The sequence below is a fragment of the Diorhabda sublineata genome, chromosome 4, assembly GCF_026230105.1.
Source record: "Diorhabda sublineata isolate icDioSubl1.1 chromosome 4, icDioSubl1.1, whole genome shotgun sequence".
NCBI lineage: Eukaryota > Metazoa > Arthropoda > Insecta > Coleoptera > Chrysomelidae > Diorhabda > Diorhabda sublineata.
In genome coordinates, this window is record NC_079477.1 from 8,222,261 (window position 1) to 8,248,956 (window position 26,696).

Genomic DNA, 26,696 nt, shown 5'->3' on the forward strand with positions numbered 1-26,696 from the left:
TTTTCCACAAATTGTAACAATTTTTTGACAATAAAGCATTTCTCTCTCTCCCTCTTTAAAAAAAGGAAAAAATCTCATCACAGCCTCAAAAATTCCAAACAATTAGGCAAAACACTCTACCAAATAACCGTCGCAAATGAATTTAACAAGAAGGAAACGGTAATTTTATGATACATTTGATGAAATATTGGTGTAGGGTACTTGTATGGTTTGAGAAAAAATATTTTGGATAGTTTATATACAATTTTTTCAACTCTTTGATTAATATTTATAGAGAAATATTTTTTTGAAAATTTCAAAATTTTGTAGATAGTTTAAAGATTTCAGTAAGGTCGCCATATTGCGCGAAGTAATAGGTATAAAATAAATCCTGAAAATATGATACAAAGTAAATACGATAGTTATTATCTCGATTATTCTAAAATAAGTGTTATTATTTAACTTTGATTAATCTGGAAAATGGTATATAAATCGTGTTTTGGGCCAGGATGTGAAAATACCACGACTAAAACAACTGATAAAGTTTTTTTATGATGCCAAGAAATTCGAATATGGTTTGAAAGTGTTGGTGGTTTTGACGATTCTACGAAATGTAATTATTTTTGTTGCCAGGATCATTTTAATGTAAGTAAGATTCAATATTTTATGGTAATTAAGTTTATTATGCGATTAACCTGATTATGTAATAATGTGATAACTTAACCTAAAACCTATACCACTTCATTTTTATATATGGAAAAATGTTTTATTTAAACGTAAATAATAAATACAAATTGTATTATAATAGCTCACGCTACGTTGCTGGCAACGATAACCCCGTGATCATCAAGCAGACAACTGCTCAATGTTTTTATTAAGCCTATGGCGTCACAAATGAAAACCAATGGAATCGTTTTCTTATATAGTTGAAAATTTGAAATTTTTGTGAGAGAGAGAGAGTGAGATATTTTACTTTCTGACATTCTTTCATATCAAAAACTAATAAAATCAGTAACAAAATATATCCTTTTTAAAAAATGCAAGTACCCAATTATACTCATTTCATATGTACTTAGGTGAATACTGTTAATTACACGAGTGAAAAACGATTATTATTCAACGATTTGATAATCTATTAGACTTATTTTATCAAAGTTAATAACTCTGATGTTTGACATTTCACTGTATATTTGTATGTATTGAGCAATTAGCTTCTAAGGTATTAAGTACCTGCAACCATAATTGGAAATTTGTGTCACCATTAGTTCAATGCATTTTTAATTAATATTTCTGCCTCTAAATTACACACTAACGTTGTACATCTAAGGTTATTATGTATATATTTAAAAACGATTCTATCTAATAAAATATTCATAAACAAGATTCCGTAACACGAATTTTTAATCCATCTAATAACAATTTGTTATTAATGAATGACCACCAGCTAATTTTCTGACTAAAAGTGATACAAAATATTCTTTAATGAAAGTTATACGAAATCAACTAATTTTTTTTGGAATCGAAATACATACAGGATGAGCAACAATTAAAGACAACTTAATTTTGGCAAATTACACCCTTTGTAACATGGTATTTATACTTTATAGGCCAATCAAATTAGATGTTTATCCTGTACCAAAAAATATTCAGTATTAGCTAATAAACAAGTAAGTGGGTCTAACAAAAACTGTTTAATCAAACTTACAAAACCGTTTTCTTTTACTCACTCTCCAAAGACTATACGAGGATGGTCCCATAGTCTAAGATCCGACTGCAGGATTAAAGTCGATCCACATATATCCGTGCCATGACGTACCATACTGTGACCTCCAGTGGAAAAAAATATCGGCTGATGAAATTCTTAGTAAACTAAAGGGTGAAATACAGTGCGTGTTCAAACATGAACGGCAACGTGACTCTTCGACACTCTCAGTGCCCTTCCGGAATCCACCGTGAAAATGAGAAATACACGTCCTCACTGATATTTTCAGTTTAAATACGGACGTGAAAAAAGTTTGCTCGATTCACTTTTCATTATTTTCTTTTCTGTGAGTACCACATTTTTGTACTATGAACGACGAGCTCCTCATCAAGTTGGTTCAGGAACGACCAGTTCTTTATAACATGAAGGACCCCATATATCTAAATGTCGATTGGAAAGGAATTCATAATTAGGAGAATATTTATTTAACTGGTTGCCTATCAAAATCTGGCGGCTAGGATTTTTAATTTATATTTGGGGAAAAATTTCGTTTACTTGTTTTTCAAATAAAATCTTGTTTATATCACAGCAATATATATATATATATATATATATATATATATATATATATATATATATATATATATATAAAGAGTTGTAACCTAAAAAGTTGTAACCTTTCCTAGAATAAAATTATTGAATTCGTTTATGGAGATAAGAAAAATGAATTGGAACTACATGAATTATTCTCTATAATTTCGTTTTGAATTATAATGACTATTTCCTTCGAAAAATTTAAGCCAACCAAAAAGCTGTAATATTTTATGTTTACCTAGCAACGATCAAATTTCAGCGATAATACTGCACTAGTGCAAATTATCGATAATTTGCACTAGTGCCAAATTTTCGTCTAGGATTAATAAACATCATTTGGTTTTAATTTTATTTTTTAAGAAAAGAAACAATTATTGTTTATTTTAAATTAAATTTTTCTCAGGAAATAGTCTGCCAAAATGCCCTCTCGTGCATGTCAAATTGTCTCATAATTTCCTCTCGTGCGCATTCGCGCACTCGAGAAAATTAAATTATCGACAATTTGACATGCACTCGGGACATTAATATTGACAATTTTTATATACATATAAAAGGTGAGTGATGAATACACCTCGTAATTTTTTGAAAAGGAACTGGACAAAGTACTTCCACATTTACCATTAAATGTAACACTTGATAAGTTCAATAAAAGCAACCAAAATAGCCTCTGTTTTGAAAATATACCTGTCATATACTAACAAGACACATAAAACATAAAGGTCTTGACAGCCATCGGTCAACATGTTCCCGATTGTTACCGTTACTGATAGATAGTAACAAGATAACAAGGACAGAGGGAAACAGATAATCAAAGCACTTAATGGAATTCTGACGAGTACAGATCTAGGCAAAGAAAGAAAAATGAGAATATATGATACCAAATACACGTTAATATATGGATCAGAGACGTGGCGACTGAAAGAACAAATGAATAGGAAAATAGAAGCTACAGACATGTGTAGAAGAGACAGTTATAACATGTATAGAAGAGAAACAACTGGTATGGTACGGACATGTTCACAGAATGATAGAAGTAAGATTACCAAAGAAAGTAATGCGATGGATATCAGGAAAATACCAAAAAAGAGGAAGACCAAGGAAAACATCTTCTTCTTCTTCTTATAGTGCCGAGTCCGTTATCGGACGTTGGCGATCATGTTGATAACTTTGTTCACTGCAGCTCGGAAGAGTGAACTAGTTGTCTGACCGAACCACTGACGTAAATTTTTTAACCATGATGCTCTTCTTCCAGGATTTCATTTTATCTCTATTTTCCCTGGATCATAAGATGCAATATACTATATGCGTCAGGATTGCGTATTACATGTGCGAAGTAAGATAATTTTCTTACAATCTCTCTCCTTTCTCATTTGCACCATAACGTCGTCATTACGTACTCTATCCTGCCAGCTGATTCGGAGCATATGCCTATAAATTCACATTTCAAAAGCTTGGAGATTTTTGAGAATTGCTTTCGTCAGTGTCCATGCTTCCACACCATACAAAAGGAGTAAAGACTTGAAAGCTGCAATACGGGAAGAAAACACAACTATTTCCAATGGAACATTGTCAAAAGTAATGGAAAACTTCGAAGAAAGACTTTTGATGTGTATCGACGCGGAAGGACGCCATCTGCCTGAAGTAATCTTCTAAAAGTGATCAGTTCACTGCAAATAGTGCTTATTGATATTCCAATGGACAAAGTCATAAATTGGTTAATCTAAACATTGTATTTATGTGAGTCCATTTTGTATGTAATCAAAATAAACAAATTATACTAGTTTGAAATTGTTGCGTACTTTTTGCGCCATCTTGTATGATAGAAATAAGTGATCAATTGTATTTAATCATTTATTATTGTCACTATCATCTGAAATGTCTATTACAGTTTTTAACAGAGATATACAAAAATATATTATACGTTTTAATATATCTAACTTAAAACTATGAACATATAATACCAATTTAGTGATTTGAATTAATTTTTTTACAAATCATATTAGAGGAAAAAATTGAGATAACTCATCTAAAATTTGGTATACAATTTGGTAACGTCAATAACAAGAAGACCTAACAATTATTACTGCCACAAGCCCATGTCTTCAATATTTCCTTTCTACAATGCTTTAAAAAAACATCTTGTAGGTTTGTCACCGTTGTCAAATTCCCATTGATTTTATACGCTTGCTTCACAAGAATAAGATCATATTATATCAGTTTTTCCTATGATAATATTTGGTAAAGACGTACCTTATTAAGTTGAAAACAACTTCCATATTGCATAAAATTGCTCTATTATATTATATTGTTATTATGTCAAATCGTTCTATAGATCTAAACAGTTGGGAAAGAGTGTGCAGAATACGTTCGAGAATCTCAGATGAATGATAATACTGCAACAGCGTAGAATCGGAAAATATATGGATTGGTCAACTGTTTGACTTAACTGAGTGGTTTTGATAAGTTTATTTTTTGAGAGCACCGCTGCGCTTATGCACCAGCCGCCCCTGTCACCCAATAAATAAGTTTCAAAGACTAATTTTAATCGATTTTACAAATCAAACACAATTCTCAACATATTACGCGTTCAATATAGATTGCGGTACTTTGATTGTTTTGACATTGGTGTTTGTATATTTAAATCATCAACTTTCGTAATAATATGAATGTTATTGAAACTAATAATAAAAGTAAATATAATTAAATATTCTTAGTAATGAATAATCACTTTTTTAATGGACATGTATACATCAGAGTAAAAAATAGTATATCATCGAAAATGAATTTTTAACGTGAGTCGAGTTGTGAGGAAAAAACACAAAGAGGGGGTATTTTGGTAAAATCAGTCATCAAAACACTTGTATTTACAGTAGGGTTGCCATAAATTTTAAGACGCTGGCCGGGGCGGTAGGCCGTTTTTGGAGATATTATGATGTTAATTCCGCTCCTATATTCCACTTATATAGTTTTGGTGCAGATTACGAGAAAGTCATCGATAATAAACTGAATTACCTGAAAGCCTGTTAAAAGAAGAAGTATATAAAATAATAGGAAATTTTATTGACCGAGCTATACTCCCGCGAGGTGCCTCCTTGAGGCTCTCCACACGAGTCTTGACGATCGGAGGTGGCAGAAGTGCTAATCATCGACACACTCGATTTATTCTATATTCACATCCCTTTCTTTCGTCCACAGTATAGATATTAAAGGAAACACCCGTTCCGTATGAGTATTGTGGCCTAGAATTACGAAAAGATATTGGCACATTTTTTTTTTATTCCTTCTTCCTTTTTAAAAAAGTATACCCATTTCGAAACATTTATCATTTCATTAGAAACATATCTTTCTTTATTAAATATGTTTCTGTATTACTTTTTCAATCTATATTTTGAATATTCTTCCAAATTTCTACCTAGATGTTGGACGAGGATTTCGGCTCATCCCGTACCTAAGGTTTCTGCTTTTCTAATAGTTCATATAGGCTCAATCCGTTTTTCATTGTGCCCAAATTTTCTATTCCATTTGTTTTTATGATTGTTGTTACTATAATGTGGATCTTGATGTTCATATCTCGTCAATATGTCGTATTCTCCTTAGTTATTATGTATGTCTATATATTTACTAGTATATCGTCTTTGCCTTTGTACAAACTCATTTATCGTCTCCATAAATTACCGACGAAAATTTTTTTGTATGGTGCCGTGAACAATACTGAGCACTTACTAAGATTAAGTTTGGTTAGGTTAGGTTTCCAATTAATCTTAACAATGGAAAATATGTTTATTGGCAGTGAATAATACATATTTGGAAAGATTAGACTTTCCCCTATTTTTCTACATAATTTCTACTATTAAAACTATTAAACTGACACTGTGCTGTTCGCTTAAAGTTGAATCTTCAATTTCACATATTTTTCTTACTGCCACAGGTACTTTAAATTTTATTTCCAATAATGTTGAACAATATACAAATTTCATAATCGCAATCCACAGTATTTATGTTAAAATGTAATGCGTCGTCAATAAACAATGAGAAAATGTCTTCAACAAGTTTCACATATGAAAACTTATGAAATATCCTCTGTATATTTATGCAATGCCTACTGTTTTTCTTCTCGAAATAATCCAACTGTTAGTGTTATTGAATTGTGATAAATTGTAAATTTTATTCAAATAAACTTTTTATGATTATGCGGATCTAGTTATATGGAAAAGTTGTTAAATTTTGACTTATTTTGTGGAAAATAGAAGTTTAGACTTTATACTCGGCCCCTCTTCCATAAACTGTTTGCTTTCTCTTACTATAGAATAAGTGTAGTAATAAGCAGTAAAAGGTAAAGCAACAAATTCCGCAATTTAGATCGTAACTTAATTCATTCATTAAATCACTCGCGTCTTGAATAAACATAAACTGTTGTAGTTGCGAGGTTGGTAAGTACGCTTAAATTTATTTAGAAACTGAAAACAATTTCTCGCAGTATGAACGTATTTTAAATATTTGCAGCAAACCATGAATAATTTTTTATAATATTTATAATCTTGTATTTATAGACATTTCTTAGATATTATTTAACACATTTTTTATTTTTGATATCAGAGAGTAATTTCTTTAATTTTTGTTTATGTAATAAAAATAATTTATTTTCCCAGTCAGTTTATAAAAGATCGACAGTGAGATAAAAAAGAGTGTGGACATCAAAAAAATATAAAAAAATATATATTAACACAAAATATTAAAAATAAATAATTTTCACACTTTAAAACGATGCACCTATAGAGATTAAACATAATTTTCCATTAGTAAAATGAATTGTTTTTCTTTTATAAAATGACTAAAATACAAAACTTTTCAGTTATATACGATAATATTTTGAGTATTTATTATTGACAGTTTTTTATTCCATTCGTCACTAAGGCATAGAATTACGGTTTTTCATTTCACTTTCTATGATGTATTCTATTCGGGCTAGTTATACTGAAATCAAATGAAAATCCAGATAAGGAGCCTATGTTATAAAAGAAATACAGGATTTAAGTTATTCGTATATTCATATATTAATTCACGCATTACATCCAATAAATAAATCAGCTATAGATTATCACATCATTGCTTTAAATCTACCTCACAGGCGTTCATTAAACATTACTCACTACGCATTAGTTCCGTATGTACAATTTATTTTTTATAATTTAGAGGGTGTCTGATAAGTAATGCCGGTTTTCAAATGTAACAACTTAAACATGTCGTTCTTTTGATCCTGACCTGTTTATTGACGTCTTAGTTCGTGTTGCAAAAGTTTAAAGCAGCTGTGGCAGCAAGGAAAATATGTACAATTGAAGTGGAGGACACAGTTAATAAGCGAACAGCGCAGCGTTTTGATAGTAGAAATTTTACGCTTTAATATCGTTCGCCTACCTGAACGATACAATCTTATATATATCGGGACGAGACCAAATTCCGAATATATAAGGCTGTCATCCGGCCTATATTAAGCGGAAGCCACACTATAGACATCGAAGACAAAGAGAATATTATAAACCACCGAAATGAAAATAGCGCACAGGATCGCTGGAAAAACACTTTTTGACAGGGAGAGAAGCGAGGACATTAGAACATGTAAGATTGATAACGTAAACGAATGGATATTAGGAAAAATGACGACAGAATAGTCAAAATAGCTAGAGACCAGTCGCCCTTAGGGCGCCGAAGCGTTGGAAGACCGCTGGAATTAAACGGCAGAGGATATGAGGGAAAACAAGCATTTTGCTTACGTTAAAGAAGAAAGAAGAAGGATATTGTTCGCACTCAGGTCGCCAATCATCACTGAAAATCATTAGGCGAGAGGGATTCGTATATGAAAGCGGTAAAGTAAGATACTTATAATGAAATGGAAGAAAAAGTAGACATATAGATAAAAACAATAGAAGACCTGAGAATGGAAAAAAATTCCGACGTAACAAAGGCACAAGACATTTTTATTTTTCAACCTCCTTTTAAGTCTATACATTTTTCCAGGATTGATTCAATATTTTTAAACTTTCCAAATAATAGTTGCTGTTTTCTGATTGAAAAACGACTTCTCTTTCTTCAAATTCGGTAACATTTTTGCGATTTTCCTTATTCCTTATCAATCAATTTTGTCTGATACTCTCATGTTATTATTTTACATTTTTGAAGATAGTTGGTAAACATAATCATATGACTATCCCAAAAAACGGACATTTACAGCTATGAATCTACGCTACAAATTCGACTCATTTTGCTTGAATCGCCTCAATAAGGCACGAGAAATGTCGAATGCGCTTTTGATCCAAAGTTGGCAATCGTGATACCTAAAGCGTGGATATTTTACACATGCATAATTCTTCAACAGTATGTGGCAAATGCGTTCTTTTCCTCCAGTACCATTTAATGAACTTTTTTGATGATTGCCGCAGTTTTTTATCGCACCAAAACGCTCCTTGTCAGAAAAACTGATACAGCCTCAAATCAATTAAGCTTTTACCCTTTAATATCGTGGACTACTGCAATTACAAGAAGAGCAGTTGAAAATCAACCTGGTACCAGCACTTGCCGATTATCGAACTCCTTTAGACGTTCTAAAGATACATTTAACAAAATGGAAGAAAAAGTAGACATATGGATAAAGACCTGAGAATGGAAGTAAATATCGAGGAATGAAAAAGGATAACTGTAAATCAAAAAAAGAGAACATGGGGAATATTTAATAATGAAAGGTAAAAAGATTATATAGAGTGACCACTTTTGAATACCTGGCAATCATTTACACAGAAGGCGGAAAAATAAAAATAGCGAACAAAGAAGAAAAGCAAATAAAATATTTTATTCTCTTAATAAGACAATTTTTGAGAAAAAAGAAATAGATTAAGACATAAAAATAAAAGTATACAACTCGATATTAATATGGAAGTTAATATATGGAAGTGAAACGTGGGTGATGAATAAAAAAATACAGAGTAGAATAGTAGCAGTGAGGATGAAGCAACTGAAGAAAATGGCAGGAAAAAAGAAGGTGGACAGGATAAGAAATGAGGTAACTTTAAAGAAGCTCAAACAAGAATCAATAGAAACAAAGTAGTTGAAAGAAGTTTAAACAGAAAGCCTAATTAGAAAAGTAACATAAGTAAAAAGACGTAAAAAAGAAAGAAAGTAAGAAGCAGGAAAACTTAGCTACAAGTAGCACGGTAAGGAGAATGAAAACTAAAATCTTTGAGTAAAATCTATGAAAATGTCGACTAGTGGGACATAAATCAAAAGAATCGTGTCGAGTAGAGGTGTATAACCTTGTCCTACTGAAAGATATTTTATTAGACTCATTTTATTTGCGATGAAAAATGGATTCCGAACATGGAAAACCCTACAGTACGTGTATAAAAATGATAGATTTATCTATGGCATTGATGCCCATAACGTAGCTTCGTCTATTATCTACTTTTGAAAGATATAAACTGTAGCAACACCAGTACATTCAAATTGAATCATACACGCCGACGATGGTTCATTTTGCATCGAACCGTTTATCCTGCTCGAAAATTAAAGACTAAAGATTTAACTTAGTAACAAAGGAAGAATCTGTGAATATAGCGATTTCCTCAACTTCTCTGAAACTACCTGAACATACCTATAGTCTTTATAGAGTGAATAAAAGAAATAGTTTTTTGTAAAGTAAAATATTAAACAGTTACTTGTTTATAAGCTAATATTGAATATTTCTGTTTTTGTGGGTTTTCAATCAATGGGCCTAAGAAATCACTTTACGATTCAACTATAGTGAGTTATTATAATTTAATTTATCCATTTATAGATGCCATTAATTGCTCAAATGCAATTGAATATATGCATATGCATATATAAATGAATGTAGATAGGTAGATGAAATTTTGTATATCAAACAAAAATTGAACTGGTCTAATAATACCTAAAAAGAAATTTCCTCATTTTATCTTAGAAATCATTAGTATATCTGTTGCAAATAGGCATCGAGTTACATAACCTATGTCTATGGTAGAACTACTTTCTAAGCTGATGAGATATGTTTTTTTCGTTCAAATATTAATGAATAACTGGTGTGGGTAATATTATAGTTATGCAATTCTACTAAAATTTGGAAGAAATATTATCGAACGTTGAACTTTATTTAAGAGAACTCGTTTATGAAAACCATTTCATAGCGAAACTAATGATAGGCTATGTATAAAAAATAGCATTGTACATAAATAAGTGGCGTGAAAGTACTTGATGCATTTTTTGGGCGATTTCCTTCGACATTTAATAGTCATTAAAAACAATTTTTTTTGTATTATTTTATTGTTAGCTCAAATTAGTTACTGAAGCTCTTCATTTGACAGTCTTTTAAAATTTATTTGATAATTAGCTTGTTCATAATCTCACCTCCAATTTCGCGGTTACTTGATTATACCCACTTAGCTGTTTTTAATGATATAGATTTGCATGTTTTCCTATTATTTTCAAAATTCTGGTTACGTGCTTCTTAGAAATTTTACTTTCTGTTTTTTAAGTTCACAACAATTGTTGTTCTTGGAGTTGATATCAAGCAGTTCATCATAGGAAAGCTCGTCCTCTCAACTTCATTCTTTAGATACAACAATATATTGAGATCGACAATTACAGACTGGACTTAGAGCTTTGGGCCACCCAGAACACCATTTGCTATAATTGGTGTGAAAAACTTAACGTCTAAAGAAGTTGAATTTTATATGACGTGGGGGCGTTGTCTACTAAAATTTTCTATGTGCATTTTCCGTCATCTTGAAAAAAGGTTAAATACTGGCTTTCTACAATAACTCCGTTTTCTGTTGAGATACGATAATTTTTAATCATGCTTGATAATTTAGGTTCAAAATATTTTTACCTATTGTTCATTTCTAGAAACTTTTGTTAAAATTATAGGCAAGAATTTTCAAAATTATGGGAAAATTTTGAAATGCGAATAACTCGTAAACGATGAGGAATTCCAAAAAAAAAGCCCAAACAAAAACTGTAGAGTATAAAATTTTCTACAAAAAAGTATCGTAAGAATTTTTTCCTAACCTAAAAATTTTCACCGTAAAATGGGTTTAAACAGTCAAACGAATCGTGAATAACTCGAATACTACAAGGAATTTGAAAAAAGTGCTAGAACAAAAAATGTACAACAAAAAATTCTCTAAAGATTACATTTTTTCCTAACCTCAAAATTTCACCGTAAAATGAGTTCATATACTCAAAAACATTTTGAATTGCGGATAACTCGAAAACTATGAGGATTTCGACACAAACTGTCGACACAAAAAATGTGGAGCACAACATTCTGTACAAAAAAGGTTTCAATTTTTTCCTAACAAAATTTTTCAAAATTTCCATTATATCATGGGTTTGAACGCTCAAAAATATTTTGAATCGCGAATAAACTCGTAGAATTAAAAAAAATGCTGGATCTAAAACTGTAAAACACAAAATTTGAGCGAATTCCTCTGAGTTTTCGAGTTATTCGCGTTTCAAAATGTTTTTGAGTTACATAGAATTCGAAAAAAAGTGCCAGATCCAATACTGTATATGAGTATCCACATTTTTGTGAGAGAGAAACTATTAAGATGTCTGTGAATATTGAAATAATAATCAACCGAGAACGAATCTAGTGGTCATGATCGCGTTTTTTAAAAGTTAGTTCATTTGAAACCAAGAAGTAGTTCATGTTTGTTATATACATGAAAATGTTGATAATACCACGAACGAAAAATATCTCATTGGATTTGCTTGTTTATATGACGAGTGATGAAATATATCCATTGAAACTTCAAGTGCTTATGTGGCCAATAGACCTCTTCATCTCGCAAGATTTTCCTAAGTCGACAATTATGCTAGCTTACCCGATTAGAAGATAGAGATCTTCATGATGGATTTTGATTTTTTGAAAACGAAGTAGTTTTCCAAGAGTTAGAGCAGTTTCCATGTGCGCCTGGAACGTAAATTGGCTTGAATTCGCACTTTCGGAAATTCGCGAGTGGATGCTCCGACTTTCGGCGTTGAGAGAAATTTACTCAGAAATAGTGGCTTTAACGAAAATATCACCCAAGACTTTTTCCTAGAAAATTTTGTGCTTTACATTTTTTCGATTTCTCTTAATATTCGAGTTATTCGCGTTTTTTTCAATTACAAGTTCCAAAATTTCTCCATTTGCGTAAGAGTATTGCTTTCAAAACAAAATATTTAATATCAATTTCAAACTCACTTTTTACTATTTTACAACAAATCTTCACAACAACCCACTAATATGATTGTCAAACAGAAACTGAGCATCCAAAATGGCTGAAATTCTAGTGAGGAACGCATGCGAAAAAATATACTATACCAATACACTTTTCATATAGCCCTCGTAGCCTTTTACATGGTTGTATTCTGACGTTAAAACTGATAAAAGATTTTTCGGAAATTAAACATGAGAAAATTATTGAAGCAATAATTTATTGTGTAACCAGAAATAATAATTGAGGGCCATTTTGTATATATTTTAGTAACTTTGATGGTCCTGATTGAAAAAGTTCTTCCCTTGTTAACTCTGCGAGTTGTTCAGACTGTTTTTTAATGGTGATAAAAAATATGTTTATGATAAATATTGTATTAAAAGAATAACAACACCAAATAAAAAGTTTTACAAAAAGAAAAAGTATATTTTTCACATTAGTTAAACTTGGCTATGTCATAATCTGTTGTGTTAATAGAGATGCCTGAAAAGCTTAATAAAAACAAGACAAATATAAAGATTTCCAATAAAATAAAACAACAAATATTAAGAACAAAAAATGTTATAAAGTTTAGTAGGGTATACGATCATATTTAAAAAAAATTAATTGATTTGCAGGTAATAATGCGGAAGGAGGACAGTCCAGTAACAGAATGGTACAAAAACAAAACCATTTTCATCACCGGAGGAAGTGGATTGATGGGAAAAGTCATGATTGAAAAATTGTTATATTCTTGTCCCGAAATCAAAAATATTTATATATTAATACGATCAAAGAGAGGCAAAACTCCAAAACAAAGAATAGACGATATGTGGAAATTACCGGTATGTTTAAGATTACAAAAAATAATAATATAATAATTAAAAATTTAAATTAGGTAGATTTGCAGGTATTAAAAAAGAAAAAAGCTCCCAATCATTAGGGAGTTACAATTAAATGATTACTAGGAAGCTTTCATTTGTTCTAAGCTTGTTTTACCTATATGAATTCTCCAAAATCTAATACTGATTTATAAAGCTCTGTTCACAATATTTCTCCCCTCTTCTACCTTATTTCTTTATATTATAGCTTCGTTGCCAGCTCCTATGTTGAAGCTAATAGCCATACCTTTCTTGAAAACGTGCTCAAACCACTATATACATTAATATTTTTTACGAACATTTAAGAGCATAAAAAAGATATGGCAACTTGGATTTTATTACGCAGAGCCTTGGCGGTTTTACTATTATTGAGAGAATGGTAGTAAAATACTGCAATGCTCTTATTTATTGAAACAGTTTTTAAGCAGTGGAGCGAATTTATACACACTGTGTATTTTAGTTTCACAGTTTATTTGTACACTAACACTAAATACTAAGTTATTCACTATTCTCTAAACAGTCTAAACAATGCACTAAAATTTTTACAAAATATTTATCTAATTCTTAACATACTAATTAATATAAATATACAGTTCACTATTTACTATTCCGATGTGTTCACTATGACAGATCATTTACTGACTCAGGATGCTAAACTAGCGCATGTTTCTATACAACGGATTTCTAGATAATTCGGGTCTAGAATGTAAACATACAAATGGCCTTTTCAGAAATTGACTCCCCAAAAACAGTCACAACACGATATAAATATTCTATAGGAATTTTACTTGGCGGGTCCGCCCAACTTAGATTCTATTAACATAATCGAATAGGACCTGCTTCATGGTCTAGGTCAGTTGACGAATTCGTAACAGTAAAAATTAGTCGTGGTTTTATGTCTTTAGTTTCTAGTTTTCGATTATAAAAATCTATGAGCAAATAAAACAATCAATGAATACAGTTCAATTAGAATGTCAGTACAAAGCAAAACGAGAATTTATTTTCTTTCCAATCCTCTTGACTTTCAAATATTCATACATTCTGTTTTGCACCTTTACTCAAAAATATAAACACTTCTCTCCATTATCACCTTATTCTCTTCCATAGACCAAAATCATTCCTATAATCATATACCTGACTATTTACAATAAACACACAGCTCATAAAGGATTTGAAAAGAAAGTATTTCTAGAAATTCTACAACAAAATCTGTATTTTCTATTGATGCATTCAAAACTCACTCAGAAGTTGATTTCCCAGTCAAATCAAACCTAATAGTTCTTTTCGGTCCTTCAACGTGTACACTGGTGAAGTTTTCGTGAGAAACAGTCTCGTTCGGTTGTTTCTATTTGTGTGAGATATAGTTTATTTCTGGAATGGTCCTGATAGAGACAGGGCCTGGGATTGTGTTGGTTTTTAGGAAGGGTTTCTTTTTGGTGTCGTATAGCTTCATTGCGTGTGTGTCCGTCTACGATTGCGAGAGGAATTAGAAACTGTAAACAAAGTAGCTCGACGAACCAGTTTGCTTTTTGGAGAGTATCATAGATTTCTCATTGTAATAAAGTGCGGGTACAGCTGCGGCTGTATTGTTTCCTATCGTCTGCGATTTGGCTGCTGATCGGGTTTACCCGGTTACAGGAAAACCGCAGTGACAGTATCCCTTAGGTTTTCAAATACATCTTCCACTTCACAAACATATTTATCCTTTTTCTACGATTCAATTTGTTAGCGACGGCGAAAAGAGGCAGGCTGTTGTTACTTACGATTTTCTTTATTGTTTGCGTTAGTGATTGAAGGTTTCTTTTTCTTGTACTTATTTATTTTACTCTATGATTTCATGAAATTGAGTTCCACTTCCAATTTTTCACCGAACATTAATTTTTACTTTGACGTTCTATTTAACTCGAACTGAAACTCGAAAAGATTAACTGTACTTGCATAGGTTTTTTGCATACAATATTCCAAAATATGCGTCATTCGTATTGTTCTCAATTTGTTGGAGCAGTGTTTGTACTAAATACAAAGTTGAAGTCAAGCTAATGGTTTATCAAACACAAAATCTCGTAAAACAAACGACTCAAACAAGTTTTCAAATTTGAACCATTCACTTATCAGATTTCTTACTGTGAATCTAGATGTACTGTCAAAACGTTATGTGCGGGGACTCCACGTTCGTTGACCTCGCGATCGGCCCTAGGTATAGAGTTAAAACTTAGAATAATTGATGTCTTGGTAAATTGTGTTTTATTTATTCCTCTGAATATCTATGAGAATCATTCGTTTCAATTTGACTTTTAATAATAAATTTGAAATATTTGTTTTTGTATCAATAAATTGATAATCATCCATCAACCTTATTGATTGAGAAAATGCCAATATTATAATTATTTATCCAGAATTTCAATTAATTTTAGATGTTTGAGAGACTAAGAAAAGCTCAGCCGGACGCAATTAAAAAAATTATTCCTCTAACTGGCGACTTATATTCTGAAAATTTGGGATTAAGTTCGACAGACATCGAACTTTTAGTTAAAGAAGTTAATATTGTATTTCATATGGGAGCCACTTTAAAATTGGAAGCTAAACTAGATGACGCTGTTAAGCAGAATACGGCGGGAACTGCAAGAGTCCTAGATATTGCCAAACAAATGGAACACATTGAAGTTTTTATGCATTTTAGTACGGCGTTTTGTTCAGCGGATATTGAAGTTTTCGAAGAAAGAGTAAGTTGAATAAAAAATATAATAAAATGAAATTAAACCTAATTTACATGATGTGAAATATTGAAACACTTTTTTAAGATATTCGGAAGTAGCCTCCTTATATTTTTACAAAAATATCATATGTTAAATTTATATTTTGAATTCCCTCCAAAATGCTTGCAGGTGTAACGGGGTCTTTTTGTGACGAAACGTTATAATTGCGTATTAAATTATATAAAATTGTCTCTCAATGCATGCTACTACGAAAACATTGGGAAAATTGGTTTTGAAACACTGACATTATTTCACGCGAATAATAACAAAATAATTAGAAAAAAATAATTTCTTATTTAAATTGTAAGACCATATATTGTTTGATTGATTAGAATCCTTTTTCCGATTTTTATAATTTTACACCAAAATTTAGGTACCTCATAGGCCAGCTAGATTATGATATTCTCTAACCAATAGAGAATCAATACGCTTAATATTACTATCAAGCGTCAATTTGAATATTGAATTTTGAAGTTAATGAATCTAATGTTTTTTAAAAGATATTACAAAATTTATCACATCGCATTTCTTGAATAATTAATTCCCAGCCGAGATTCTAAAGCTCGGAATATATTAGAGTTAGTACACTTTGGTGCTCAATTTTGCTACAAATCCACTACGAAAACGCTTATATATATGTATATATATACAACAAAACATTAAACAAAATGTAAAACTAATTTAGCCTAGCCTCTAGTAGGAGCGTAGATCCGCTAGAAGTGACTCAGTTGATAGAGATCTGCTCGCTTCGCTATTCCGAAGAAGAGTGAGTTCTTAACACTTGGATTCAAAACGTCTCTCGGGTTCATTTAAGTTAAAAAGAGGGGATATCATGAAACAGTGTGGAAGCTAGAACGAAGTTGGTTTTTCTTGAAACGTGCTACCAGGTATATCAGAGAGAAGTTGTTTGGGGAAACGGTTGAAGGGTGAAAAGAAAAGTGTACAATATATGAAACATCGACTGCAGGATAAAATTTCAATTTTTTATTTCGAATTTTTTGTTGAAATTTTTATTACTAACTATGATATTAATTCTTTTAACTTCGGATACTTCAAGTCATCTATTGCTACATACTATACCCTTTGTCTACACCAGCGCCATTCTTGAAGGCGTTTGAACTGTTATTTATCGTATTCAACTGAACACTTTTTCAACTTTTCTCCCATATGAGATACTTTTACTCACCTTTACATACTAGTACACGAACCTTATACATTTTCCAAATTTGATCACATTATGTTCATTCCAAAGATAAAAGAAAATGAGGGATTTAAATAGCACAGGAAAATATTCATTTCCTCTTTAAAGAAATCCTTCTTTCGTTCTTTGCCTTTCTTAACAAAGTTTGTATAATTGAACTCGGTTGAAAACTATGATGTCATATAGGATGACGAACGATTGATGGCGACGAACACGGGCCCAAGTAAAACGATGCAATTGGTGGTACAATCGTTGAAAAATATGTACCGATCGTTTTGTGAATATCTGACTGCTTATGACATGTCATTATTTATAACATCAGATACGAATTTACGAAAATGAAAACATTTTAGGTTTACCCAAGTAAAGACTCGCCCAGAGACGTTATCGAAATAACAAAATGGCTCAATTCAGATGCACTAGAATCAGCAACTCCATCGATCATAGCACCACACCCAAATACTTACACATATAGTAAAAGATTAGCTGAAACTTTGGTGGCCGATGAAAAAGATCATTTGCCAGTTTGTATAGTTCGACCTGCAATCGGTAAATTGACAAATACTATATAATTAAGTAAAATTTTGTTATTTTTGTTTAATTTTTCAGTTATTCCTGCAGTAAACGAGCCGCTTCCTGGTTGGGTGGACAATTTAAATGGTCCGATAGGTCTTATGGTGGGAGCGGGAAAAGGCGTTATTCGATCTATGCATTGCAAAGGGGAAAATATAGGACAATTTATACCAGTCGATTATGCTATTAACGCTAGTATCTGTATCGCTTATTTCGTTGGAACTCAACAAACCGGGTGACTAAAACATTTACTAATATATTTACAAATATCGAATATATTTACAAAATATATTCGATTTCAACTTTCAAGGTTATTGTAATATATGAATAGCCTTATCATATAAACTGAAAAAATACTGTTTTTTATTCGGTTTTTCTTAATAAACATCGTTTTTTCTAAATTATTTAACGAAATATAATAAGCTAATTAAGTCCTCCTTCTGATTTTCTCCTTGTACATTTTCAGGCTTCGATTCCTCTTGTACTTTCCCTTTCCTGTTTTCGGTTAATATTTTCATTAATGGTACTTCCTGCTGCCATCTCTCTCTGATTCAATTTTGAGTTTATGTCTAAATCAGTTTATGATCACACGGTGGTTATTGGTTAGCCACGTTCAGTCGCTTCAAAAACCTGACAAAAACCCACGATCTTGTATTGGCGGTCCACCGATTGAAGAAAATGAGACAGTGCGAATTTAAAAAGACCGCGAGGTCATAATGTGCATGAAATTTTGGACCCGAAAAGCTGTCGTCACGCCCGGTCAACAAGTGTAATCGTGGAACCACTTCAAACTAGTGTTTGACGCTTTTAATTAAGCGAAATCCCTATGTTTATGTTTATGCATATTTTCGTGACAGTCACACCTGAAATCGAGAAACAGTCGAAACATTGAAATTCAAACGGTAAATGTGCTCCAAAAAAGTTGAAGGCTTTCCAATCGGCCGGAAAAGGAGTGGCCACCGTTCTCTGGGATTCAGAAGTTTTGATTAACGATCCACAGAAAAATATTGAAGAATAAACAGCGAAGAAAAAAGTGTTTTTACAGCATGATAACACATCCGCTCACACCTCTTCGCGGCTAAATTGGTCAACTTGGTTAGGTTGGTAGATTTGGCGCCAGGCGACTTCTTTTTGTTAACTTGAAAAAATCACTAACCAGGTAGAAATTTGAGAAGTTTTTATTGTTTTAAAAGAATTAGAAATTATTTTTATTCTATTCAAGGACTCGAAATAAATTATTAACTCGTTTAAAATAAGAATCAGAGTTATATTTTTATTCCTTTCTGATAGTAATTGAAATGAGAATAGGAATGTATGAATTGGAATTGATTATTGAAAAATTGAATTCCCGTTTTCACAAAAGCAAATCGAAAATTTTCACTGATTAACGTTATTCTTAATAAGGGAGAATAGGAGAAATACGAGGATATATTGAAAAATTCTTAGCTACTATAGAACCAAACAAAATTTCAATCTCAAAATATTTTATTACTCAACATATTCTCCTCTTAATTGGATATATTTATTACAGCGAACCTGCAACGTCTCTAGACCTTTCAAAAAAAATGTTTCTTCTCGCTCTGCAAACCAGACCTCCACAGCTTTTATTACCTCCTCGTTGGAACAAAATTTACGACCTTTTAAACTTTTTTTCAGTTGAGAAAAGAGATAATAGTCGGACGGAGCCAAATCTAGTGAATAAGGGGGGTCTTCTAGTAATTCAAACCCTAAATCAAGAATTTTTTGAATTGCAACATGAGATTTGCGTGTAGGGGCGTTGTCCTGCAAAAACAAAACACCTTTGGATAGCTTTCCGTGTCTTTTCTCTTTAATTTTTTCCTGTAGAATGGTCAGTAATGTCAAATAGTAATCTCCAGTTATTGTTCTACCCTTATCCAAAAAATCAATCATGATTACTCCATGGCAATCCCAAAAAACTGAAGCAAGAACTTTTCCAGCAGAGTTTTGGACACGAAACTTCTTAGGTCTTGTAGAACAAGAGTGTCACCATTCCATCGATTGTTGCTTTGTTTCTGGATCGTAGAAATGTACCCAAGTCTCATCCATAATAACAATTCGGTTTAAGAAGTCTACATCGTTTTCAAATCGAGCACAGATAAAACGCGATGCTTCTACTCTTGCACGCTTTTGGTTAACATTTAAACATTTGGGGATCCATTTTGCAGCAATTTTTCTCATGTCCAAATTGACGTGAACTATATGATGAACGCCTTCGTATTAAATATTCACTGCTTCAAATATCCGTTTTAGCCCAATTCGACGGTCTGCTAAAATCATGTCATGAACTGCATCGATATTTTCGGGGACTGACACATCCGGCCTTCCCGATCGGTCATTATCTTCAATGGAAAATTTACCTCTTTTGAAGTTTGGACGACGAAGTTTGAAGACGAAGGACATTGATCACTAAGGGTATTAAGCATATATTCGTAAATCTGCTTACCTCTTAACCCTTTTAAATACAGGTGCTTGATGATGGATCGATTCTCCAATTTTTCTATTCTCACAATTTCGGTGGACATCTTTTTTATTTTAATTTATTGCGTAACTCTGGTTTACTTTACACTGACACTTATAATAAGTTATTGTTCGTTGCTATGGTAACGCAATATTTTGTTTAAGCATGGAACTGGTCTAGGCTAACTAGATATCAATACATCCTCGTAGTATAATGATCTATTATGAAATGATAATGTACGTATTGTAATAATCGTATAATTTTTTTGTTTTCAGATTAGATGATGTACCTGTATACAACTTAACTTCATCTTCAGTATTCAAATTAACTTACAGAGAAGTTCTGGATCAAGGTAGACATATAATATACGATTATCCATTTGAGATGCAAGTTTGGTATCCCGACGGCGATATAAGATCTTCAAAAATTGTCCATAATGCTTACAGTTTGTTCTTTCATTGGTTACCTGCTATACTAATTGATTTTTTGATGATAATTATCCGACAAAAACCATTGTGAGTTTTTTATTTTTTTTATTATTATTGTTATTTCAGATAACTTAAGCATGATTATAAAAAATGTGTAGACTTTTCCAAACTGTCGTACATTTTCCTATTCACCACACGGCTGATGCGTAGGAGATCAAGATGACCGTATACATCTATTTGATCACAACGAGTTTCAGACACCACTTTTTTAACTACCATTCTTCTGCAAGTGTAACAAATGGCTTCTTCTGCAAGTGTAACAAATGGCAGTTCTGCCCGGAACTTCTCATTAATGTGGGCTCTTATCTAGTGTGACAACGAGATATCTCTTCACTAGTGAAACTAAATTCTATCTTTAAGAAAAAGAGAACTTTTATAGAGATTTTTCTTTTTTATAAATAGTATAATCTCAGTCTTAATGGGGTTAGATCTCAAGGATTTTAACGTGCACCACACCTCGATGATATTTACTTTTTATTATTTCAAAATTGTGGCCTTGGGCTAAAATTATAATGTAATCAGCGTAGATCTCGGCATACACCCGTAACCTTTCCAACTCAACTTGCAGTAGCTTGCAAAAACCACCGCGACCGGCCACATAAAGGGAGAGGATACCCCGCTTTGTGGGCAAGCTTTCATCTAGTTTCAACTGTCCCGCTGTGTATATAAATCTTGTAAATTTGATTCACTTTCTGGTATCCGATTGATATGAAATTTCTATCATAGTCATGATTGTATAAATCGGAAGACCACGCAAAATTATTGGCACCGATCTGATCTGCGGATGGGGAAGATGAGCATAGAAACTTCGCAATTAAAAAACAACGCAATCCTATCGAATTTGGGCTCATTTGATTCGATTTTATTTATAAAATTGTGACTATGATAAAAACGGAAGAAATCAATAATAATTAAAGTAAAAAGTTTTAGTGTTAAAAATATATAATTATGAACTTACAAACTTTTTATTTCATTTTATTAACAAATAATAAAAGGTTGCTTTTAAAAAAAGGTTTTTTCCCTAATTTTGTTCACATTGCCACAAAGCTTCTATTTTCCACCTGTAGCTCTAAACGAAAAATAAACAAATAAAGTGACATTTAGTTGTCTACGTGAAAAGGTTGTTTTTGTGGTGGCGTCATCGTTTTTGTAAAATTCTGTAATCTTCCAGATATATATACAACTTGTCTTTTTCGTTTTGTTTCAGTATGCTTAGAATTCAGAAAAAAATCTACGACGGTCTTGAGCTTCTACATTTTTTTTCAGTACGCCAATGGTTCTTCAAATCCGAAAATTTCACTGGACTTGTTAATAAATTAACCGAAACGGATCGAAAAAAGTTTCCAATGTTAAATTTACCAATACTAGAAGAATATTTGAGAAACGCTATTCTCGGTACAAGACAGTATTGTGTAAAAGAAGATTTGTCTTCTTTACCAAGATGTAGAAGAAAACAAAAAGTGTAAGTTACGGAAAAAATATTATTATTTATTAATAGTAAGACAATGTTTTGTTTCTCACTATAATCTATTTCTATTCGTGCGAGAGTATTAAAATATCAAAGTCTTCGTAACCCATGGGCTCATCGTTTTTTTTTAATAAACAACTGAAAGATTTTTTCAAGTTCTACCTTGAGTATATAATCTGCTTTTAACTTCTAAAAAAGTTGAATTTGAAATTTTGTTGAAATCGCAAAACGGAAAGATCTAGTAGTAGAAAATCGATGTTTCAAATAAGTTCGATTCGTTGGAAAAATTCTGTCTAATAAAGGTTGTCGTCAAGCGCGGTATTCCACAGTCGACTTTATGTGATAGTTATAACAAAGAATGTAATTTTCGAAGAAGTTTCCTCAAATGGAAATCTGAAGCTCAAACGTTAAAGAGATGTGAAAACGAAAGATGTAGAGATAGCTCTTCTCAGAGGTTTTACCTTACAGGTAGATTGAAAAGTTCGTAGGCTAGCATATAAAACTTTTTTTCAAGAAGTTGATTTTATTATTCAATATAGTTATCTTCGAGGGCGAAACAACTATTATAGCTGTCATACAATTTTTCGATATCATTTTGCAAGTACCATTTGTTTTTAGCCTCATAATAACTTTTTTCTTGACCATACTGAAGCAGTGGTTGAATCTTCTTTTTTTGAGTGTTAGTTTTATTTCTCCTCCTTGTTCTAATTTTTTAATATAGTCTAACAATGTAGTTTTGGCACATTGTAAACTTAAGGAAAATAGAGAAAATTTTTTTGACCTCAGATTATTACAATACGAGATCTGGCTATTGAATAACAAGACTGCTTATGAAAAAGGGTTTTATTATAAAAATTATTATACATTCGAATGCTCCCCTTCAATATACTCCCCTCCCCTCGCCATTTATCTTTCCATACGTTTTTTCCATTGATCGAAACAGTGCTGGAAGTCTTCTTTGGTGAAGGCCTTTAGGAGCTCTGCCGTTTTTTGCTTTACAGCTTCCATTGACTCAAATCGGGTCCCTTTCGAAGCAGATTTTATCTTCGGCAACAAAAAAGTCACGCGGTGCCAAATCTGGTGAGTCCGTCGGGTGTTCGTAGCTAGTACGTAGTACTGGCCAAATACTGCTTCACAGATAGCGCGCCAAGGGCAGGTGCGTTGTTTTGGTGCAATATCCACGGGTTGCTCTTTCACAACTCGGGTCGTTTTTTACGAACTCGTTCTCGCAGTGTTGCCAAAACTGACAAATAATAAGTCTGATTGACAGTCTGACCCTCTGGAGCTCATTCAGTCATCACGATACCGTTAGTGTCAAAAAACGATCAACATTGCCTTGTATTTTGATTTGCTCTCTCGGCTCTCACACCACTCAAAAACACGCGCACGAGTTAGAGAATTGTCCCCATAGGCCTCTTGCAACAATTTATAGCAGTCAGTCGGAGCTTTTTTTCAATTTAACGAGGTCAGGTGTTAGGAGCTGTCTGGGCTTAAGGGGCTTCCTCTAATACATGAATTAGTTTTTATCAAGTAAATTTATTAATTAGAAGAAACAGTTAAATGTTTCAGGTATCATTTATAATTTAATGTCTATTTTCAGATTGTACGTAATTCACAAAACGGCCGTTTACGGATTTTACTATTACATCTTTTACCTCCTTAGCTGTTGGATACCGCCAGTTAAAATTTTGTTCGACGGAATGAAATCGATTCTCAGTTACATTCCAGTAGTCGGTTACTATTTTGTGGAAAAATAGTAAGGCTTATGCATAAATTTTTTTAAGAAAGCAAAAGTTTTGTTTACAAATATACTTACTAACAATAAAAAGTAAACGCCCATATTTGTTCATCGAATTTTAATCATTCGCGGTGGACGTACTTACTATGCACTCATTGATGCCTCTAAATTTGGTTCTTGGGGTATTCAATTCTAATATAGCTCAATTTTATGATATGTCGCTACTAAAATCTGAGGAGGATGCTGTAAATTCTACAGTCTGAGATCACTCATGTCCAATATTTATTCAATAGAAAATAGATATGGCGATATTAGTGATTAGTTAATGTGATGTTGATCCGTGGAGGCAATAAACTATTTGGTAGCATATAGACTTGTAGTATATCGCCGAAAATAGGGTCTTGCATCTTTGTAAGATGCTGCTAATCAAATTCTAATTAAAACTAATAGTAACTATTTAAATTCTAATTAAAACTAATGGTAATCTGCTACCATCTCGAATAACACCATATGCTATAACGCCCACATTGTGGAGCACATAACGTTAATTAATTCTGGATCCCATCTTTCTCCACGTTGCATTCTCACTCTTACCCGACCATCATGTATAGACAAAAGCGAAATTCATCACTAAAGATGATCTGATTCCATACCACTAAACCAAAGCAGATGGCTACGACCGTATTTAGCTGCCGGGAACAGCACCGAATACGGATAATAGGAAAGAAGACTCAAAAACGCGTACCAATGCTTTTCAAACCAGTGATATGATGTGATTGAGATGCTAAACCGGCTAAATCGACGATCTTTTCAATTTGTGAATGCTTTCCAATGTCGAAAGCTCCTGGCTCTATGAGTTGGGCTTGTTGATATTGTTGATCGAGAAAATTATCTTATTTTTTTACGTAACTTAACAATCTGACCTTTCAAAGTCACTTTATTGAAACACCTGGTGAACTCTTTGCACTCTAAGGGTTTCGATTGAAGCTTTACATCAACTTACATTAATTTTTAAGTTAAAGTAACGTCATAATTTGTTAAAAAAACTGATTGCTATGAGTAAATAAACCACCAAATATTCAATCCTCAAGCTTTTGTTATTATATAAAACATGATTAAGATCTGACGAACATTTATGGGCATCAGTCAGTAGGTAAATAGGTATACATAGTCATTTTGGTATCATTAAACCTCTGTAAATATAAAGACAATAAAATATTATATGGTCAAGTGCTTTTTTTTACCGTTTTGCGTATTGCCTGGGCGTTAAATAACAAAACTACTTATTAAAAATTAATATACCACAAATGTTTCTGTTCACCATAACATCCCACAACCTACTAAAAGAATCTACGTATCCCTGTAGAAGAAACAAATAATATATCAGAGTTCGCTCAAGCAGGTGTCAAAATGGAAATGAACAAAACATCACCGCATTTCTTTAATATCAATTACTGATATTAAAAGTAGGTTCGATTAATTTTTCAATTTGACCAGTAGGGACAGAAATGTATGGACCAGGAACCGAACTTGCTATCCTAATAGGCTCAGAACCGTCTATTTTAGGGAGCAATATCTTTGAACTCACTGGGAGCAACCAACAAAGTTACTCTAATATGGGTGGTACTTGGCCACATCGGGGTGCATGGCAATGAACAAACCGATCACTTGGGGAAGAAAGTCGCGACAAATATTTTCAAGGGTTTTTCAAAAAGCCATTTAAATCAGGGGCATAAAAAAGTGGGAAATGAGAAGAAATTAGAAGCATGGGTTAAAACCCCATGTCTGAAGCAATCGAAGAGATTTGTTTCTTATTCTATTAACTGGTCCCAAAAGGCCCTTCAATTAAGCAATGGTATGCTCACTGAAAACTGTTGTGAACTACCATCTGAAGAACATCGGAGAAACTTCCGATAGCTCTTGTTGTTAGCTTACTTTGCTACCTAACTGGTAAACAGTGCGGGGTACAAAATAGCTCAAAGTATTAAGGAGATAGAGTCACAGAAAGACAGAAATAAAGTACAAATAAAGAAAAAGCTTGAAATAACAGTTCTATGTTATATCTTTGATTTAATCTGTTAAATACTTCAATTTAAGAAGTCGATTCTATAAAAATCAATATGTTGAAAATAACTCAAGGAGATTGGGAGAAGAATATAGTAAACAGTAAAGACTAGTTTGTTAAGCACTAACTAAATATTAAAAAATCTGTATGTATTCCTTTTACACATCATTGCCACAATTTAACTTATCAAATGTTGGAAAACACAAATCCCCAAAACTTATAGTGCCCATGTTCAATTATTCATCATGAACAATTTGTCTATTCAACATCCGAAAATGGCATACTATGGGTGCATTCCACTAATCCAGTCATGTCAAAGATACGGCTCGCGGGCCACTTCCGGCCCCTGGGCCGTATCAATAAGGCCTGCGATCGCAATGTGTCACAGAAAGAAAAATCATGTTTTTTAGAGCTTTTAGACTTCATTCGATTTCTCTACAGATGTTTTAAATACTCGTACTCTCAAGTCTACGACATTGTAACTAAATTAAAACAGAAAACATCAGGGAATTTTGTGGGATTTCACTG

At 32.4% G+C, this 26,696-nt stretch overlaps 1 protein-coding gene across 1 annotated transcript; it reads left to right on the forward strand.

Moving 5' to 3' along the window:
- The first annotated feature begins 6,619 nt into the window (after window positions 1-6,619).
- On the forward strand, window positions 6,620-25,330 carry LOC130442640 (putative fatty acyl-CoA reductase CG5065). Its single transcript, XM_056776937.1, has 8 exons — window positions 6,620-6,705; window positions 13,158-13,364; window positions 15,815-16,123; window positions 17,711-17,906; window positions 17,967-18,165; window positions 20,685-20,924; window positions 22,105-22,359; window positions 23,966-25,330. The coding sequence occupies exons 2-8, from the start codon at window positions 13,164-13,166 to the stop codon at window positions 24,120-24,122; spliced, it is 1,557 nt and encodes a 518-aa protein (XP_056632915.1). The 5' UTR covers window positions 6,620-6,705; window positions 13,158-13,163; the 3' UTR covers window positions 24,123-25,330.
- Window positions 25,331-26,696: the final 1,366 nt, after the last annotated feature.